Raw genomic sequence first — 18,151 nt, forward strand, 5'->3', positions numbered from 1 at the left:
AGTTAGAAATGAATAACTTGATGCAGCTTTTCCCCTAAAGGTTAAGAATACATGAACTCAGCTTTGCATAGCAGTTCACATTGCAAAAGCAAAGATCTTTTCAACCACTTGATTTCTCTTATATTCCTAAAGGGTGTAGTTTTGTACCCCAGTTGTTTTCACATTTAAATGTATCAAAAAGGCAAAGTAAGCCAGAAACAACCTTATACATAGTGTTTAAAAGCCAGCTGCTCAGTAACTTCCACGAGAACTTTGCCACTGATTAAATGCTGCTGAAAGGCCTCATGTTTCTATAGCCCGGGGCAGCTGGAATGTAAAATGATAGGTGCAAATGCTGGCCTGCCTTTTCAGTTACTGACATCAATGGCAGCTTGATGTAAGCACAGACAACCAACTAAAGAGTTGTCATGAATTGGACTTCCGAGTAGGGATGTTGGGAACCCCATCTGGTGTGGGTTTTTTGGCACTTGCAAAGACTTAGCAAAGGCATCTCTCCTCTCTCTTGCCCTCCACCCCGTAATCAGGAAAGAGTTTCTGAAACCACACCGAAGTAGAATTCTTCTCAGTATCCATGGATACCAATCAGTTCCAGCACATTCGCAGGACAAGCGTGCAGGCTTTTAAAAATGCTCAGAAACAGAATTCTCCAAGAGCATCATTAAGCCCGACAGAGATCACAGGATCGATGAACACAGAGAATGAGCAGCTGCAGCAGAAGTGCCTTTGCCCAGGACGGACAGGCCAGCATTACAAGGTCGACAGTCAATTTGTCACTCTCTCTTCTGGAAGGTCCACTGAATAGATCATTCCTAAGCCAACTCAGCAGCCATTAGAGCGATTATGGCAGCACTTTACATTCAGCTGCAGATGCTGTGAATCATAAACACACCGTTTTATTGACACGCAGCTTCCTTGTCAACCTCAGTTTAAGGATTCTTGCTCAGTGTAGCACTTTCTGACTCTTGTGAAACTTCTACTCTCAGCTGTGCTCGCAAAACCACTGCCATCAGTAGAACCATAAAGCAGGAAATGGAGCACCTATACAATCACTTATATAGGTACATGCACACGCACACCCTGTAATCAAGGGAAAAATCCAAACTATGAGGTTTAGCAAAAGCCTTTTCCCCTGTGTTCAAGGTTCCCTAGAAGGGTTAACATTATCCAGACAGAAAAGGAGAAGACATTTTATCTCATCTAACCACTTCCGAGTTCTTTCCTTTAATAAAACTGCAAAGAACAAGGAAAAATGTAATCCAACAGCCATTTACACAAAATTACCACCAGGGTAAACAAAGTTGCAGATGAACTCAAAATATTGACCATTTTAAAAAATACAAACACAAATGGCAGACTGCCAGGGTTACGGTGGCCCTGGTTATTATTTAACAAACTTGTTGAAGCAGCAGCTTGTTAAAAAAAATAAATATTAAGGAATGAAAAAAAAAGATCACATTTCCTTTGGCATTTGAAAGTGATTTACATGACCGCAAGAAAAAAAAACCCACAATCACCAAACGCATAAACAGGATGTGAAGAGATGCACTGTGTTTTGCGGACACCTACAGGAATTGTTTTTTTCCCCGTGTGTCCTAATAACGTTGAAGTTGCGGACAAACTTTGCGGCAGAAAACAATCCTGCTCATGCCCGTCTCTTCAATCTCCCTATTTTGCATCAGACGTGCCCCTGTACGACTAATCGGCAAAAGGAGTGATGCAGGAGTCCATTATCTGATCTTCAAGCAAAAAATGGACTGTACACGTTCCTATTTACTATACAGATGAAACAGTGGAAAGAAAACAACTGTTGTTCCACTTCATATCCTCAGATTGTGCCCCTCGTAATCTTTGCATTTTAGCTCAAAAGTAATTATTGATTCAGTTCCATAAAGATACTGTAACACTGAATGTAGATATGTTAGATTATAAAACTAATGATTCAGATGTTTTAGATCTCTCAGGATTAATAAAAAGACTGACTATATGTACAAGCATTTTCGCAGACATCAGCCCAGAGGAAACTTCTACTGGCTTTTAACATATGTACAATTTTTAAAAAAGAGCCTTCCAAGTGTCAACCAGGAAAAATGCAGTGTGTGACCTCTTTATAAGCAACCCCTACACAAAAACATGTCCAAAAATCAACGTAGAATGCTACTGCCAAAAATCTGATTGCCCCACAGCAAATACTAGAGACATTGGGGGCATTCTCAGTGTTAACAGAGAACCAGTTCTTCCCAGCAAAATTAATTCTGTCCAGAATTTATTGAAAGAGGTTTGATTTCTGTGTAAGAAACAAAAGAGCAGCTTCACTTATTTGTGCTATGTCCAAATATACCAAACCTTTATACAATAGCATAGAAATTACAATGATTGAAACACTTTTACTGGTTGTTCAAAATATACCACTTGAAGTGGAAACCTTAGGCTATTTTAAATGGCACATACCCACAAAATTCTGGAGAGGTTCTAGTGTGGTATTATAGCTGTATGTGCAGCTGGGAGTTTGAGGGGGCTGAGGAGGAAAGGAAGAGATGTGGGAGTCGGCGGTGAAAATGAGTGGGCATTTTGAACTATGAGCACATCTGGAACAGTTTGAGGAAAAGTTACAAGAATGAATGCTCAAGTACTTCAAATGGTGCTCTGTTCAGGTTACCCTACTTTTTAAAAATGTCTAAGTAAAGTACAAGCATGCAAATACAAGGTCAGTCCACAGGCACGTAGGATCCATTTTAAAAACTGTAAGGTAGCTGGGATGAGTGACATCAACAACTGATGACTATGGACACAATCGGTGATGTGTTCTGAGTAATTCTTAAAGTCAAAATCCTGACGCAAATTCCTGCTAGTCTTGGTCACGCTGCTAGCACTACAGTAGGCATGTTGTCCCCCATTGTTTTATCCAAGCGCAAGGAATTTACAATATTTAGTAAGAAAAAAATTAAAGTATTTCCCCCTTTTTTAAATTTACACAGACGTTTAATTAGCTTTATTTACAGAGCAGGATTTTTTTTTCAGTCTCCAATAGTGCCTAGATGGCATCAGGCAAGAATGCCAGTTTTAAAAGAGAATCTATATAGAAACCTAAAAACAAGAGACGGCGCTGCTCCTCGAGAAAGGACGAACTGGACGACAGAAGCAGTTCTCTGCCCACGGCTCAGTTACTCAGAAGGAGTTCTGTTGCTGTCTCTACATCCCATGATTTTGATGACAAGGCCACTATTACTGCATTCTGTAAAGACAAAAAAAAAGGAGGGGGATTCAGAGCAACTGCCTTTTACACAAACTCAACCGAAACCAAGAAATTACTCGTTATTTTTATCTCAGTCACTTAACAGAAAATCAAGGATTAAAGGAATGTCTCTGAACTTTCAGAGTCTCTAAAAACTGTTCATTGAGGTGTGAAGCAAGCAAGGGGAGGGGAGCAAGCAGGGTCAGAGGTGACACCCTTATTTGGATGAGACTTACCCTATCGAAGCCCATAGCACAAAGGTTTTCTATCTTTTTGGTGTACTCTGGACTAGAAACTGGGGCTCCAGCATACACGTGTGCCCAAAGTCGAGCTGTCTGTTTAAACATTTCTGGATTTTGTTTGTACTATACCAAAGAGAAAGAAAGGAAAAAAGTGAGTTCTTACACTTGTTCAAAAACTTAAGGGAAGTTTTGACATTCAAAAAAGGAACTTCAATCGGGCATTACTCTTCATATTAGGGAAAGCTGTTTCTTTGTTCATGGATTATTGAAATTTGAGTTTTTCAGTCTGGGTGATTTCAGTAACTTTTACCCTGATATACTATAGTGCTCTGTAATTTTTACTGTAGGGGTGTGCACCCGAAAAACATTCGGGAAAACATTCGGGATTTGGGTGTTTAAGAGCTTTGGCATGAGTCAACGAAGCTCAAAGCAGCACTTCCATCCCCTCCCATCAGCTGTAAGGCGGCCCCTCCCATCAGCTGTAAGGCGGCCGCTGTTTTGAAAGCAACACTTTTCTTGCCACTTTCAAGTGGCAAGAAAAGTGTTGCTCTTTGCCCGAAACTTCCCAAAGCGATACAAAACGCTTCAGGAAGCTTTGCTTCGGGATTCCTGAATCTGCTCAGCAATGCTGGGGTTGATTCGGGAACCCTGACTCTTTCCAAATCGGGCCGATTTGGGTTGAAAACCCTAATCGGAAACCTAAAGTGAACACCCCTATTTTATTACTGCTTCAGATTTTTTTAATTTCTGTTTTCTTTATTGTTTTATGCTTGACTACTTTATGCTGCTTAACTGGGTTATTTTGTTATGTTGGCTCTACTGATTTTATTTAAATTGACAGTGCAGGATACAACTTTCTCAGCTATATACAGGGGTGCACACCTAAGGTGATAAAACTCAATTGTTTCTGATGCTTTGTCACAATCTATGTATCTAATCAAGCAATAGTTGTGATAAATGTGTGTATATTCCAATCTGAAATTCATCATGTAGAAAAGACCAATAGCACAACTCCATTTCTAAAATAATCTTATGATTTATAAATTGGTTAGAATTAAAATCTCGGAGAGTGATTGCTAATATTGGCAACAACAGGCCACTTCAAATAAGACAGTATACTTACACTGCTATTACTTCTGTGTAGGAGAGTGAGTACTATCAGGTGACAGGAACACAGTGAACAAATGATGAGAATCTGATCACCTGCAACTTCACACTGTCCCAGTTTGACACATGAGTCACATATTACTGTGAACACAGAAGCAGTCAGCAGAGAGGGAATCATCCTGGGTAAAAATCCTTTAGTGGAGTTCAGCTGCTAAGTTTCTGCAAACATTTGCTTGTTGGTTATTCCCAGCTGAAGCTTGTGTAGTGCAGTGGTTGGAGTGTAGGACTAGGATCTGGAAGACTCAGGTTTGAATCCCCACTCTGCCATGGAAACTTGCCGGGTAATTTTGGCCAGTTAAACAGGGTTGAACTTACCTGAAACTTGTTCATCAAGTGTCTTCAGTGCAGGCACACATTGGGACTGTGTGTACACAGGCCAGGTGCAGAGAGATTTTTCTAGTTTAAAAATCTGTTTCGGGGGTGCTCAGCCCTGACTGTGCAGGCACAGTGGTTCAACTGCCCAAATCGGCCATTAGCCTGAGCAACCCCCTTGACTTACCTCAGTCCTCCTTAACTGGTCGAGGAATAAATTCTAACTGGTCGAGGAATAAATTCTATTTTTTTTTCTTTTTTTAAAAAACACAGCAGGGCAGAAGGGAGGGAATGTGTGCCTGCACAGAAGATACTCGAACAACAGCTTTCATCATTGTTCTTCTGTGCAGTCCCACATTGGGAATATAGTGAGCTACTCATCAATGGAGGAGGGTGTAAGTGGATCAGCTGAACAAGGAATGTAGAACAGCTGTTCCCACTGCTTACTCTCCTCTGGCATTTGTGTCAATGGAGTAGTGCTTTACAAAGGTGTCAGCTGAGGACAATTTGGCACCCTGACAGATGTCTCAAAAAGGGACTCCTCATAGGTGCTGTGGGCAAGCCTTGTGCTTTAGTCAAGTGCATTTTGATCACCATGGGGCAATGGAACTTTGCCTTTTTGTAGCAGAATCTAGTAGCCGCCACTATCCATCTGGAAAAAGTTTGAGAACACTGGTAAACCCTTACGACAATGTAAGGGTTTACCAGTGTAACACACAAAAAGGGATCTGGATTGGTGAAAACCCTTTTTCTGTCTAAGTAAAAACAATAAAGCCACATGCAATTTGTGTAAGGTACATTCTGCTTCAGAAGCAGCATTGGGAAGAATACAGGTAGTGTAATCTTTTGTTATCAGCGAACTTTTGACACACTTTGGGGAGAAATATGAAGCTGGTATGCAAGACCACTTTCTCTGACCTTGAAATTATATCAACGAGAAGAACCGCCTTCCAAGATAATAAAGAGGCAAGAATGTATGGGTTCAAAGAATGAGAAATTATTTATTTATGTCATTAATTGAAAGAGAACCAGAAGAAGACTCCATTTAAGCAATAGGAGGGGTTCTCGAAGGGAAGATATTAAAGATATCCTTGAGAAACTGTTCAGAAATGTGGTGGGAGAAAAACTGTCTAGTCGTCAACCCTCCCATGAAAAGCTGATATAGCAGCTAACTGCATTTTAATAGAGAACATAGACAAGCCTTGTCTTTGAAGCAACAAGTATTCAAAAATAACTTCCAATGGGCAAGAGAAAGGTGAGAACACCTTGAGTTCTAACCCTGCCATGAAACAGTTACACTTGTGACCATAAAAGGTGCATGTGAACCACTCGTAGACATTTGGAATAATTTGAGTCACCTCTTTTTGAGAAGGAAGATCTGCGGGTTAAGTAGTCACACAGTTGGTTTCAGGATTGCTACACTGTGAAATCATACCTGACCCTTGGGTAGAGGGTCTGGCACTATTGGAACGTGAAGATATTGACCCTGGGACAGAGTACTTAGATTGGAAAACCATTCCTGGGTAAGTGACAATTTGCTGACCTGGATGTGACATTTTCATGAACCAAACAATCCAGTTTGCGAAAGTTCGTGGTTCGTGAAATGCGATGAACCATGAACCGCATGGTTCGGTTTTTTTCCAGTTCATGCGAATCTATAGTGAGGATGGTTAAAGACGGAGGCCAAAACCTAATGCTTGAGCTTGTAATACTTCCTGACTTTTGGAAAAATAGCAGGAGCGGAGGATGGAATTTTTCCTCCCATGCTGTGAGTGATGTCTAACAGGTTGTCCACTGCTAGGGAAGCTATGAAAGCAGATTCTAAATACAAGCTGCAAAAAACCTTACTCTCGGGCTTTGGAGTAGAATTTGAAATGTCCAACTCCAGTGCCCTGACCACACATATCATCCGTGCCAAGAGCAAAAGATAGTCCTTGTTTGGGAAGATGACACAGTACCGTCTATAACCTTTTCTGGTGGAGGCGCCAAGGCTAAGTCACATATAACATTGGAATGTGAGATCAAGTCCTCCTCATTGGAATGTGAGATCAAGTCCTCCTCCTCATCCGAAAGGGCAGACGATTGAGGTCAGAACCAACAAGTTGAAATAGACATAACTCCTGGAATGGTGGCCACTGGAACCTAGGGAGGTCAGAACCAGATGCAGCACTGAAACTGGTGGGGTAGATGCTGACAAATGACTCACAGCTTATGAAATGGGAACTGGCTGAGACTCCTGTGGCTTTGGGAATGTGGGGGCAGGTTGTAGCCTGCCATCTAGTTACAGTTGCTGGCATTGGAACTGTGGACCAATGCACACGAGTGGAGCTGGTGAGGAGGCTGCTGCCTGTGGAGCCAACAGACAGAGGGTAGTTGTTGGTGGTCCATGTATTGGGGAGGACCCTGAGCTATTGTAGAACTGCTGTCGGTTCCATGGTAGCTACAAGGAGTAAAGTCATCTAATGAAGTGGTAAAGGAGTTTAAGGTGGATTAGTGACCTCCTCCTCTATAATAATGGGTGGAGCTCAGGCCACTGAGTGGCTACCCTTACTCATAGTAGCAGATGCCAACTGTTTTTATTGCTCAGGTTTGCTTTTCACCTTTTTAACAGGTAGTTTGAAGGTGTCACTTTCTGGATGGTCGGTTTCTTGTGTTCAGATGAGTGACCAGGAAGGCTATTGCTCATCGCTGAATGGGAATACGACAGAAACAGTCAGAACCGACAGCCAACAGTTGTTCAGATCCAAAGATCTGGCCCCCCGGTACTGATGGCAACGGTTTGGATTGGACTGGTGGCTCCATCACGGCAAATGACTTTACTGCTGGGTAAACAGGCCTGGGGAACTTTGTCCCATAACACCATTTTCAGCTGATAAACATTGCTACTTCTGGCGTTTTGGTGTGAACTTCTGACGGCCGATATGTTGTAAATTCTACCCAGACACAGCAGAGGAAGATCATGGTCATTAATGTGAAACATTTCATTTCACCTTGCAAACATCTTACTTTCTTCCTATTTATTTTTAAGTGATTCTTGAAACATGATGAGATCAAAGAGATACAGGAGTGAAGCAAATCGTGGTAAGCGAGAAGAGCTAGGACAAACCTCTTTCAACGGCAGTGAAAGAACTAAGGGAAGTCAAGGGGGGGGTCACTCAGCCTAACAGCTGATTTGGACAACTGAACCACTGTGCATGCGTAATGGGGGCTGAGCATCCCCTAATGGATTTTTAAGGTAGAAAAATCTCTCTGCAATTGGTCTGCGCATGTGCAGTCCCAATGTGTGCCTGCACAGAAGAACAATGATGAACATACTCTTATCCTAACCTACTGCAGTGTGGTTGTTGTGAGGATAAAAGCAAGAGAAGAGAGTGATGTACACTGCTTTGGTTCTCCAATGAGCACAAAGGCAGGTATAAATGAAGTAAATAAATATACATTTCTAAGAGATTTTTCTGCATAAAAATATTTGTAAAAGACACGCAATGGCTATGGCAAGCAGAAGGCATAATGTTAAGTTAGTCCTGGAAAACTGTTAATTTGAAGATACACACACACAGGTACCTGCTACCAAGAAGGGCATGATTCTCAGTCTAGACATGGCCATTTGGGCCCAACGAAACTACTCAGCTCTATTCGGTCTTACAACATCTTGTACCCTAGCACTTTTCAGACTGTGCAGGCTCTCACAGCTTTCCAGTAGTCACTAGCAAAGCACAGTTTGTTTACAGTGATTAACTTGATTTACCCTGAAGGCTTACAGGGATGCACTACTGAAAATGTTCCACAGTGTCAATATAATCTGCTGTAAGAAATTGCTTGTCTTAAATTACAAAAAGATTATCACAAAATTCCATTTCCGCTACGCTGAAGATGCAATACAATTCTCTATGTGATTTCACATTGGTAGAAAGTATAAAGAACTATTAAGCAATTTAAAAACACAAGCGTCTTATCTTTTTAGATAAAACACTTCTCAAGTATTTTTTAAAAATCTGATTTAGGCCTTCTGAACCTATGCACTTGACTTGTTCGGAGAAATTACCTGCTGGAACCTTTCCTCACAAAAATAAAAAACTCCCAAGTTAAAAACCTGTAGTAGAAAGGCAGATCTAATCAGCACCATTTTGAATACTGTATTTTTTTGAAGTCTTCATGCTCCAAAAAAAATATTCACTAACCTATTTCCTACTGTGTATTTACTGTGAAAAAAGTCAGGAAATTACATTTCTGATCACCTTGGGAGATCTTTTTGGAGAGGTAGAGGAAAAATGGAGAATGGGGTTTGGAAAGTTGTACCTGATTTGCTACAACCGCGTCTTGTGGATCGTCAGGTTCCGCGGCGGCCAAGAGCGCCTGCAGTGATAACAACACTGTCCTTAGAGTCATTGCTGCTGCCCTGAAACAGAAGTTCAAGATCATCATTTCTTCTACTATGTCACACAATTAGCACCAATGAGATCATATACCCCATAAACACTGCTAAGACTAACACATCTCCATTAGAAGTCATAATTGTGTATTTAAACACATCTTTGCAATCATCTGATGTCTGAGCGTATTAGGTGCCACCTTTTCCCAAATGTCAACAAAACTGCCCCAAAGGAGAGTACCCACATTTCGTTGTCAATTAGTGCAACAGAACAGTTTCACAGCAGTACAGGCATCAGTGGAATCCCAGAATTCGCGATGCATGCTTTCATATTAAAGTTCAAATGAGGAGGGGATCCATGAAGACTCTGGGGAGCATCTCATTTTCCCCATGTATCCCAACCTTCCTTACACTACTTTTTTTGCCTCCCCTTGGCAGCCTCCATAACCTCTCTTTCTCTGCTTCCTTCTATCCCACCCACATACCTTTACTTCCCCCTCCCTCTCCCTTTTCATCTTTTGTTCCTCCCCAGCTAGCGTTGCCAGGTCCCCTTGCCCTCGCAGCTAGAGGGGAGACCTGGCACTCACCTTTTCTCTGTCCTAGGAGTTCTTCTGTGTGTGTTAAGCAGGTGCGCAGCGTGATGATAGCACTTCCGGGATGTGATGTCATCACGCAGGTGTGTGTGTGGGGGGTATGCGTGTGCTTCACAGCAGGCCCACTGCGAAACACAGGAGTGCTCTCAGGGCGGCACAATGGCATCACTCCTGGGAAGTGATGTCATCGTGCTGCCCTAGGAGCACACCTGGGAAGTCTGTTCCTGCACCTCCCTCCCCAACCAGCCAGATGAATGGTGGCCAGGGCCAGAGAGTTGGAAGTGTGGGATCACTTGCCCCCAGCAGGGGACCTGGGATCCTTATCCCCAGCTTCTGATGGGAGGGGTGACTTTAAGTTTCAAACGCCCCACCGCTTTCTTCACCTGATGGGAGCAGCAAGAAAAGGGTGACTTTCAAAATTCTTGCTCTGCTGCCTCCTCCCCATCCCATTGGGGGGAAAAAAGCGGCGGGACAGGAAGTTTGAAAGCAAGCAGCTAGAATAGCGCTGTGGGCACAGCTGCTGCCGCTTTGCCTGCAGCAATACAAATCACTTCAGAAAGCTTTGCTTTGGGAGTCCTGAATTGGCTCAGCAATCCCAAATCTTTCCAAACCGGGCTCGATTTGGGTTAAAAACCTGATTGGAAACCTGAAGTGTACATCCCTAGTAGGGATGAGTCAGGTAGCTGCATTAGGACGCTTCATTGCTGTAGTAAAGAACCCTTCGTTAAATCTGCTGCTCACAAGTGTTCTCCTCCTCCCCACACTTGTCTGGTGGTTACTCACCATGTTAAGTAAGTTCTACTCTGCCTGGGCTCTCGTGTCTGTAGCTCAAGGAGTCATCTGGCAACCCATTCTCCAATAGAGAGACGGTCAGGCTGTGGAGGACAGGACATGGCAGACAGGTCCCTGCACCATGGCAACGAGAAGTCCAAGCTCTTGGTTAAATGGTTTTATTCAGAAATCCAATCATTTCCATATATATGTCCAGAGAATTACTCAGGGGCAGGAAAGCATCCAAGCAGTACACGCTTCCTTGATAGGAATAATGACTTGAAGAAAGTACAACTCTAACCCATTCATTTCCCCCCTCCCACCTAGACCACAGGTTTGCGCGGGAAATGGCCTGGGAATGCATGAGAGTAAACTGTGACATTTCAGACAGTACAAGGTCACTTCTGTGAGCTTCAAAGAAAAGAGAGAAGATAGCTGTGTTCTCAGGCTGTGAGAGAAACGAAAGTGATGGTTAGAGCATTGCAAAATGAAACCAAGACACAGCATTAGCCATGGTTCAACACATAGAACAATGACATTTCTGCCTCCCCCAAAATCAACCTTTCCCCTCGGGGCCCAGGTTTGCCAGGATAACGTTTGTGAAATTTTGAAATTAGTCTTGGAGCATTTACATGAGATTTCTCTACCCATTCTCTGAAAGATTCATCAAAGTCCTTCCACCTGATCAAATAAAAAAATTTATGATGTTTGATTTTAGAGTCCAGAATTTCTTCCACTTCACAGTGGATCTGGCCATCCGCTAGTGTTGGAGGAGGAGCCCCCTTTCCTGGGTGCCATTCATCCGGTGGGGGAGCTTTTTTCAAAAGGCTGAAGTAAAACATCGGGAGGATTTGTTTTAAATCACTGGTCTTTAGGGATTATAAAATCTCTGTGGTGATGGGGTAGGAAACAAAAAAGCAAGGCATTTTTCTGCTATAAGGTAGAGATCAGATTGTCTAAGGAGTTTGAGCTTTTGCTCTGTAAATAGTTTGCTTTGTAAGGTAGATATGAGCTCAGATCGTTCCCTTAAAGGAAGTCAGACTTGATTAGCATGTCTTGAAAAACAAGCTTTCTTAGTTAAGCAGAAACCTTGCCAAGATGATGTATTGTCGAAGGCTTTCACGGCCGGAGAACGATGGTTGTTGTGGGTTTTCCGGGCTGTATAGCCGTGGTCTTGGCATTGTAGTTCCTGACGTTTCACCAGCAGCTGCGGCTGGCATCTTCAGAGGTGTAGCACCAAAAGACAGAGATCTCTTTCAGTGTCACAGTCACAGTGTCTCAGTGTCACACTGTGACACTGAGAGATCTCTGTCTTTTGGTGCTACACCTCTGAAGATGCCAGCCACAGCTGCTGGCGAAACGTCAGGAACTGCAATGCCAAGACCACGGCAATACAGCCCGGAAAACCCACAACAACCATCGTTCTCCGGCCGTGAAAGCCTTCGACAATACGCAGTTGCCATTGTTCAGAACGTTTCCTGTCAGCAATTTTTTTATTCTTTAGCTTTCTTCAAAGTCTCTTGTATCACCCCCCACTGGGAAGTTAAGTTGGTCCACCACTCTCCCAAATCTCCAGGTTTTTGGGAACCAGGAGTTGTAGCAAAAGGTACAGTGTTCCCTTCATATCCTTGGGCTATCTTGAAAGGAGAAACTCCTGTAGAGCTGTGGATCGAATTGTTGTATGCATATTCGGCAAAATAAATGAAATCGATCCAATTATCTTGTTGATAGTTAATGTAGCACCTTAAAATTGTTCTAACACCTGATTTGTGCATTCGGTTTGTCCGTCGGTCTGAGGATGATGGACAGAGCTTAAACCTTGTTCATTCCCAGCAACTTTGAGAAGCTCCCACCAGAAGTTGGCAACGAACTGTACCCCTTGATCCCAGATCACTTTGGTAGGAAATGAGTGTAATCTGACCACATGTTTCATGAACAGGCTGGCTAATTTTTTTAGCTGTGGGGATAGTAGTACATGCTTAGAAAATAAGTCCACAACCACTAAAATGACTGTATATCCTTTTGAGGAGGGAAGGTCAGTGATAATGTCCATTGAGATTATAGCCCATGGTCTAGGAGGGGTTTCTAAAGGTTGCAATAGTCCAGGGGGTTTCCCCCTCCTAGTTTTCTCCCTTATACATACTGGACAGGAAGATACATATTGAGAGATATCCTTTCTCATATTTGGCCACCAAAATTGCCGTTGCACTAAATGAAGGGTCTTCAGATACCCAAAATGATTGGCTAGTTTTGAATTATGACATAGTTGTAAGATTTCTTTTCTTAAACTGACTGGGATGTAGAGTTTATTCCTCCTGTACCAGTGGCCACCTTCCTCCTGTTTCAGTTCAGCTTTGGGCACACTTTCCCCCTCCTTTTCAGTTTCCACTTTTAACTCATTTTGATAGATCAGGTTTTGTGCTGCTTTGTGTTTTTGCAGTTTGGCTGCATGTCGTCACTGCTCCTCCTAATTGAGCTGGTGAGAAGACTGTATCAATTATCTCCTCCTTCTGGCTGTCGTGTTGGGGCATGTGTGAAAGTGCGTCCGCTAGGAAATTTGATCGGCTAGGGAGGTACTTCAACGTGAAGTTGAATTTAGAGAAGAATTCTGCCCCCCTTAACTCTTTGGCGTTCAGTCTACGGGGGGTGCTAAGTTTTTGTGATCAGTCCATACCTCAAAAGGCACTCTAGCCCCTTCCAGCCAATGCCGCCAGGTGTTAAGTGCCAATTTCACCACAAAAGATTCTTTCTCCCATACGCTCCAATTGCGTTCAGTTTCAGAGAATTTGTTAGAAATGTATGTGCAAGGGTGCAGTTCCCCCTCATCACTGGGTTGTAGGAGCACCCCCTCCCCCACCATTGTGTCACTCGCATCAACTTGGACCACAAATTTTCGGTTCTCATCAGGGTGTTGTAGAACTGGTTCAGAAATAAACAGCTTTTTTAGGTTTTCAAAAGCCTCCTGGCATTCTCTAGTCCAGTTCAATTTGGCACTCGGCTTTTCCCCTTGCAGTCCCTTCCCCTTTGTTTTTAACAAGTCCATTAAGGGGAGGACAATTTGAGCAAAGTTTTTTTTATGAAGGGTCAGTAAAAATTAGCGAACCCTAGGAACGACTGCAATTGCCTTCTTGTTTTGGGGGCCTCCCACCCCATTACAGCTTGGATTTTTGCCGGGTCCATTTTTAGCCCTTGGTGAAAGACTCGGTGCCCCAAAAAATCCAGCTCTTCTTTATGGAATTCACATTTAGACAGTTTTACTGGCAGTTTGTGTTTCTTTAATGCAGTCAGCACCTTTCTGACCAACTCCACATGGGATTCTTTATTAGCAGAATAAATCAACACGCCAGCTAAATAAACAACTACACCTTGGTACAGGTATTCATGCAGCACCTCATTGATCAAGTTCATGTACACACCTGGTGCCCCCTGTAGGCTGAAAGGCATTACGAGGGATTCGAATTGTCCCAACGGAGTGTTGAACGCGGTTTTCCATTCATCCCCCTCCCTTATCCTTACTCAGAAATAAGCATCTTTTAAGTCCAGTTTCGGAAAGATCTTTGCCTTGTGCCACATTGAGCAAGTCTCTAATTAAGGGAAGGAGGTATGCATTTGACAAGGATATAGCATTTATTTCCCGATAGCCAGTACACAATCTCAGCCCCCCATCTTTCTTTTTCCGGAACAATACGGGTGCAGCATTTGGGGAACTGGCAGAGCAGATGAATCCACGCTCTAGTTTTTTGTCAATGATCTCCTATACCCATAGGAGTAGGTACAGTTTTGTAGGATGCAGGATGCATGTTAGACCCATCCATTTGCTCAAATACTATAGGGTCTTTGAATTCTATTAGTTCAATCCCAGCCTATTAACCAAGGCTGGTGATATTAAGTCCCGGGAACATCTGGAATCTATTAAGGCTTGCACCTGTACGCGAGTTTCCTTTTTTGGATTCAATAACGTCACAGGCATAAATAGTATGGCCAATAGTATGGCCTCTCTTTCTTTCACCTCTAGTGGTTTGTGCTCCTTATGGATCTGTCGTCGGGACCTTTTCACAGCAGGTCTGTCTTTTTTCCTGATGGCGGGGTGAAATCCTCTTCTGTTTCTTTTTGTGTGGGTTCATCGGTATTTCTGGTACTCTCATCAGCATCTAAACCGGTCTCTGGCTGCCCACATTTCGGGGCCATTTTTTGACTAGGGGTTTTTGGCCCCTCCCCCCCAGGTTTGGTTACGCTTTGGCCTCTTCCCCTCTGCGCCCATTTTACAGGGCATTGTACAGCAAAATGTCTAGTGCCCCCACATTTTAAGCATAGTCCTTGTCGCCATCTCAGTTCTCTCCTGGCTCCAGGGATAGGGGCTCTTTGACGAGGTGTGGCTCCTGTCGGCAGTTGTGGGTCTCCTTGCCCCAGCATGTTGCTGCAGTCTAACAAGTTTCAGTACTTGGGTTCTATTTTCGACCTCACATGCCAATTGGATCCATCTTAACAGGGTTTGTGGGTTGTCTTGCATGAGTGCTCCATCTAGCAGGTCCGCATTCAATCCATTTCGGAACAGTTCAATTTTAACTCCTTTATGATAGTCCTGTGCTTGCTGTAATAGATGGGACCCTCAATGGCTGGATTCCTCCTTGTTGGGTCCACACTCCCCTCTGGGGTGGTAAAGTGGGAATTGTTGATACTGCTAGGGTTTGAGTTTGTAAGCTCATTCGCACTCTCATCCCCAGTGTGGCAATTGGCGCCCCTGCGCCACCCACGATCGGAGGAATGGTCAACGGTTGTGCTGTCCCATACTTTAGTCCATGCACGTTTTGCACAACTATCTCCTTTTAAAGACCATCATCCCAGTAGACCATTTGATGTACGGGTCATGGTCACATAGCCAGCAACTTCCCAGTACCACTATGAAGTGGAAGAAAATTCTGGACTCTAAAATCAAACTTTTTTAATTGATCAGGTGGAAGGACTTTGATGAATCTTTCAGAGAATGGGTAGAGAAATCTCATGTAAATGTGCCAAGACTAATTTCCAAATTTCACAAACGTTATCCTGACAAACCTGGGCCCTGAGGGGGAAGGTCGATTTTTGGGGAAGCAGAAATGTCATGTCTGTACCCCTACATCCATGCCATTGCTATGTGTTGAACCGTTGCTAATGCTGTGTCTTGGTTTCATTTTGCAAATGCTCTCTTTTCTCTCACAGCCTGAAAACACAGCTGTCTTCTCTCTTTTCTTTGAAACTCACAGAAGTGACCTTGTACTGTCTGAAATGTCACAGTTTACTCTCATGCATTCCCAGGCCATTTTCCACGCAAACCTGTGGTCTAGGTGGGAAGGGGGAAATGAATGGGTTAGAGTTGTACTTTCTTCAAGTCATTATTCCTATCAAGGAAGCGTGTACTGCTTAGATGCTTTCCTGCCCCTGAGTAATTCTCTGGACATATATATGGAAATGATTGGATTTCTGAATAAATCCATTTAACCAAGAGCTTGGACTTCTTGTTGCAATGGTACAGGGACCTGTCTACCATATCCTGTCATCCACAGCCTGACAGAGATGCTGCTTAGAAGACTGGAGGAAGAGGCCCTCTTTAGTTGAACTTCCAGACTGACTGGTAGTAGCCAGTATAAGGCTACTTATATGGCTACTACCCATGTCTGCTCCAAGGCTGAAGGGGGCAGGAGGGAAAGGGGTGTGTTTATAGGGCTCCCAGGAAGGGATATCTTTGTTGGATAGCCCCCCACAAGACTCACTGCTCTGTGACAGCCTCCTTCTCTCCAATGTATTTACGTTTTTCAGCTCTCCCTCCTGCTTCTGCTTTTCTCCTTTCCCTTCGTTTCATCTTTTTAATCTTTTTCACTCCCCCAACTTTGATTGACAGAAACGAAGAGACTTGGAAGGCTCAGCAATATTGAATATGGTCTCTTAAGATCTCAGTGGATATTTAATTCTTAAAGCTACAGGTGCTGCTTCCATTATTTGGTTTCTAACCTCCAGGAATTTTTTAAGGTTTCAGAGCTGGGACTTCCTTTAGGTCGTAGAAAAAAATGTGTCCTGTCTGTCCCTGCTCCTATTCTGTGGATTTTCTGATCCATTCTCCTGAACTCAGTTCAAAATTATAGTGATTATGATGTAGTTCTCACTGAAGTAGTAAAACGACTTCAGTAAATCTACAGTAAATCTACTGGGCTCCATGTTACAGATGGGGATTCGACATGATGGAATGCTTTTCAGGGGGGTCCCCAATATATTTTTAAAAACTAATATACCAAGAAGAAACTTAGGGTAGAATCCTTCTTCTTGACCAGGTAGTTTTCTGTTGTGGGCTTGTTTTGTATAGAGGAGCATTCCACCACACAAGCCTCCACCTATAGCATAAATGGTACAGCCTAGATGGGGGTTCATCACCTCAGTGAGAACTTAGCCTAAACTGACAGCTGTTCTAATGTCAGCAGACGACATTCAAACTGCACAGCAAAGTCTTGTGCTCTGATCCAATCCCAGCCAACAAGCCCATCTATTTGGGGTATTTTTTACTCCTTTAATGACAAGTTAACAACGTGCAGAGGAGGAAGATAAATCTATTTAAAGTATTTTTAATTCCACCTTTCCTCCAAAGGGCATTGTCAACTCTCAAAAATATCCCAAGAGGCAGAAACAATAATAAATACACCGTCATCATTAAACAGTAAATAGCAATACTCTCTACTTGTTTAGAAGCGCTTTAATATCTATGCTTTTCTTCCTTTTGATCTTATTCAAAATGAAATTAAAGCAAGATCCCTACCTATATGCACACACAACTAAACAAAATGAGTTGTAAGAAGTCCATTATCAAGAGCAGTTTTCACAGGACCTTACTGATAATATCTGAAAAGCAAGACATCATCAGTATGCATCAAACATTCTACCTCTAACAAATCACTAAACTCATGTATTGTAATGGCTTAAGCAAGAGAGGCACCGTTCAGATTTGGGAATGCTCTCTCCTTCACTAACCACAATGTTCAAATTTGGAAGGCTATGGTCAAAGCTAACCTTCAGACTATGTCTTGGAAGTCAAATCTAGCCACAGCCTGCCAGTTTGGATGTCACAGCAAGCTGTGGTCAGTGAAAATCAAGAAATGGAGAAACCTATGAGCCACTAGATTTTCTTCAAGCCATTCAATACGCCTTACCATATTGTACATCAGATCTTACATTTATACTAAAGTTTAAATTTTACAGTTTTGAGTGTCAGGTATGAAAGATGAAAATAAATGAGTCTGTCCCAAAAATCTCTTTTGCCTTATTTGGTATTTTGCTCTAAGAAGCCATAATTTATCTTAGCTACATTTGTAACAAAATACTGCTTACTTACCATTGATCTTTTAGGATATCCAAGCAGATAGCCCCCGTGACTGAGCTAATATTAGGATGCCATATTTTGGTGATAAACCGCACCTAGAACATGGAAGCTTCTGTG

General features: G+C 42.8%; 1 protein-coding gene across 2 annotated transcripts in view; it reads right to left on the bottom strand.

Annotated features, from left to right (window-relative positions):
• Nucleotides 1-1,205: 1,205 nt before the first annotated feature.
• The window catches only part of UBE2K (ubiquitin conjugating enzyme E2 K), a 57,758-nt gene continuing 40,812 nt past the window's right edge, over nt 1,206-18,151 (bottom strand). For both annotated transcript variants that reach the window (XM_054989763.1, XM_054989762.1), the window contains exons 4-7: nt 18,047-18,129; nt 9,253-9,352; nt 3,469-3,597; nt 1,206-3,232 (exon numbers count right to left, since the gene is read on the bottom strand). In XM_054989763.1, the coding sequence (XP_054845738.1) occupies nt 3,158-3,232; nt 3,469-3,597; nt 9,253-9,352; nt 18,047-18,129 (387 nt within the window). In that variant the 3' untranslated portion in view covers nt 1,206-3,157. The remainder of the gene's footprint in view (nt 3,233-3,468; nt 3,598-9,252; nt 9,353-18,046; nt 18,130-18,151) is intronic.

This window comes from Eublepharis macularius, chromosome 10, assembly GCF_028583425.1.
Source record: "Eublepharis macularius isolate TG4126 chromosome 10, MPM_Emac_v1.0, whole genome shotgun sequence".
In the NCBI taxonomy this organism is placed as follows: Eukaryota; Metazoa; Chordata; class Lepidosauria; order Squamata; family Eublepharidae; genus Eublepharis; species Eublepharis macularius.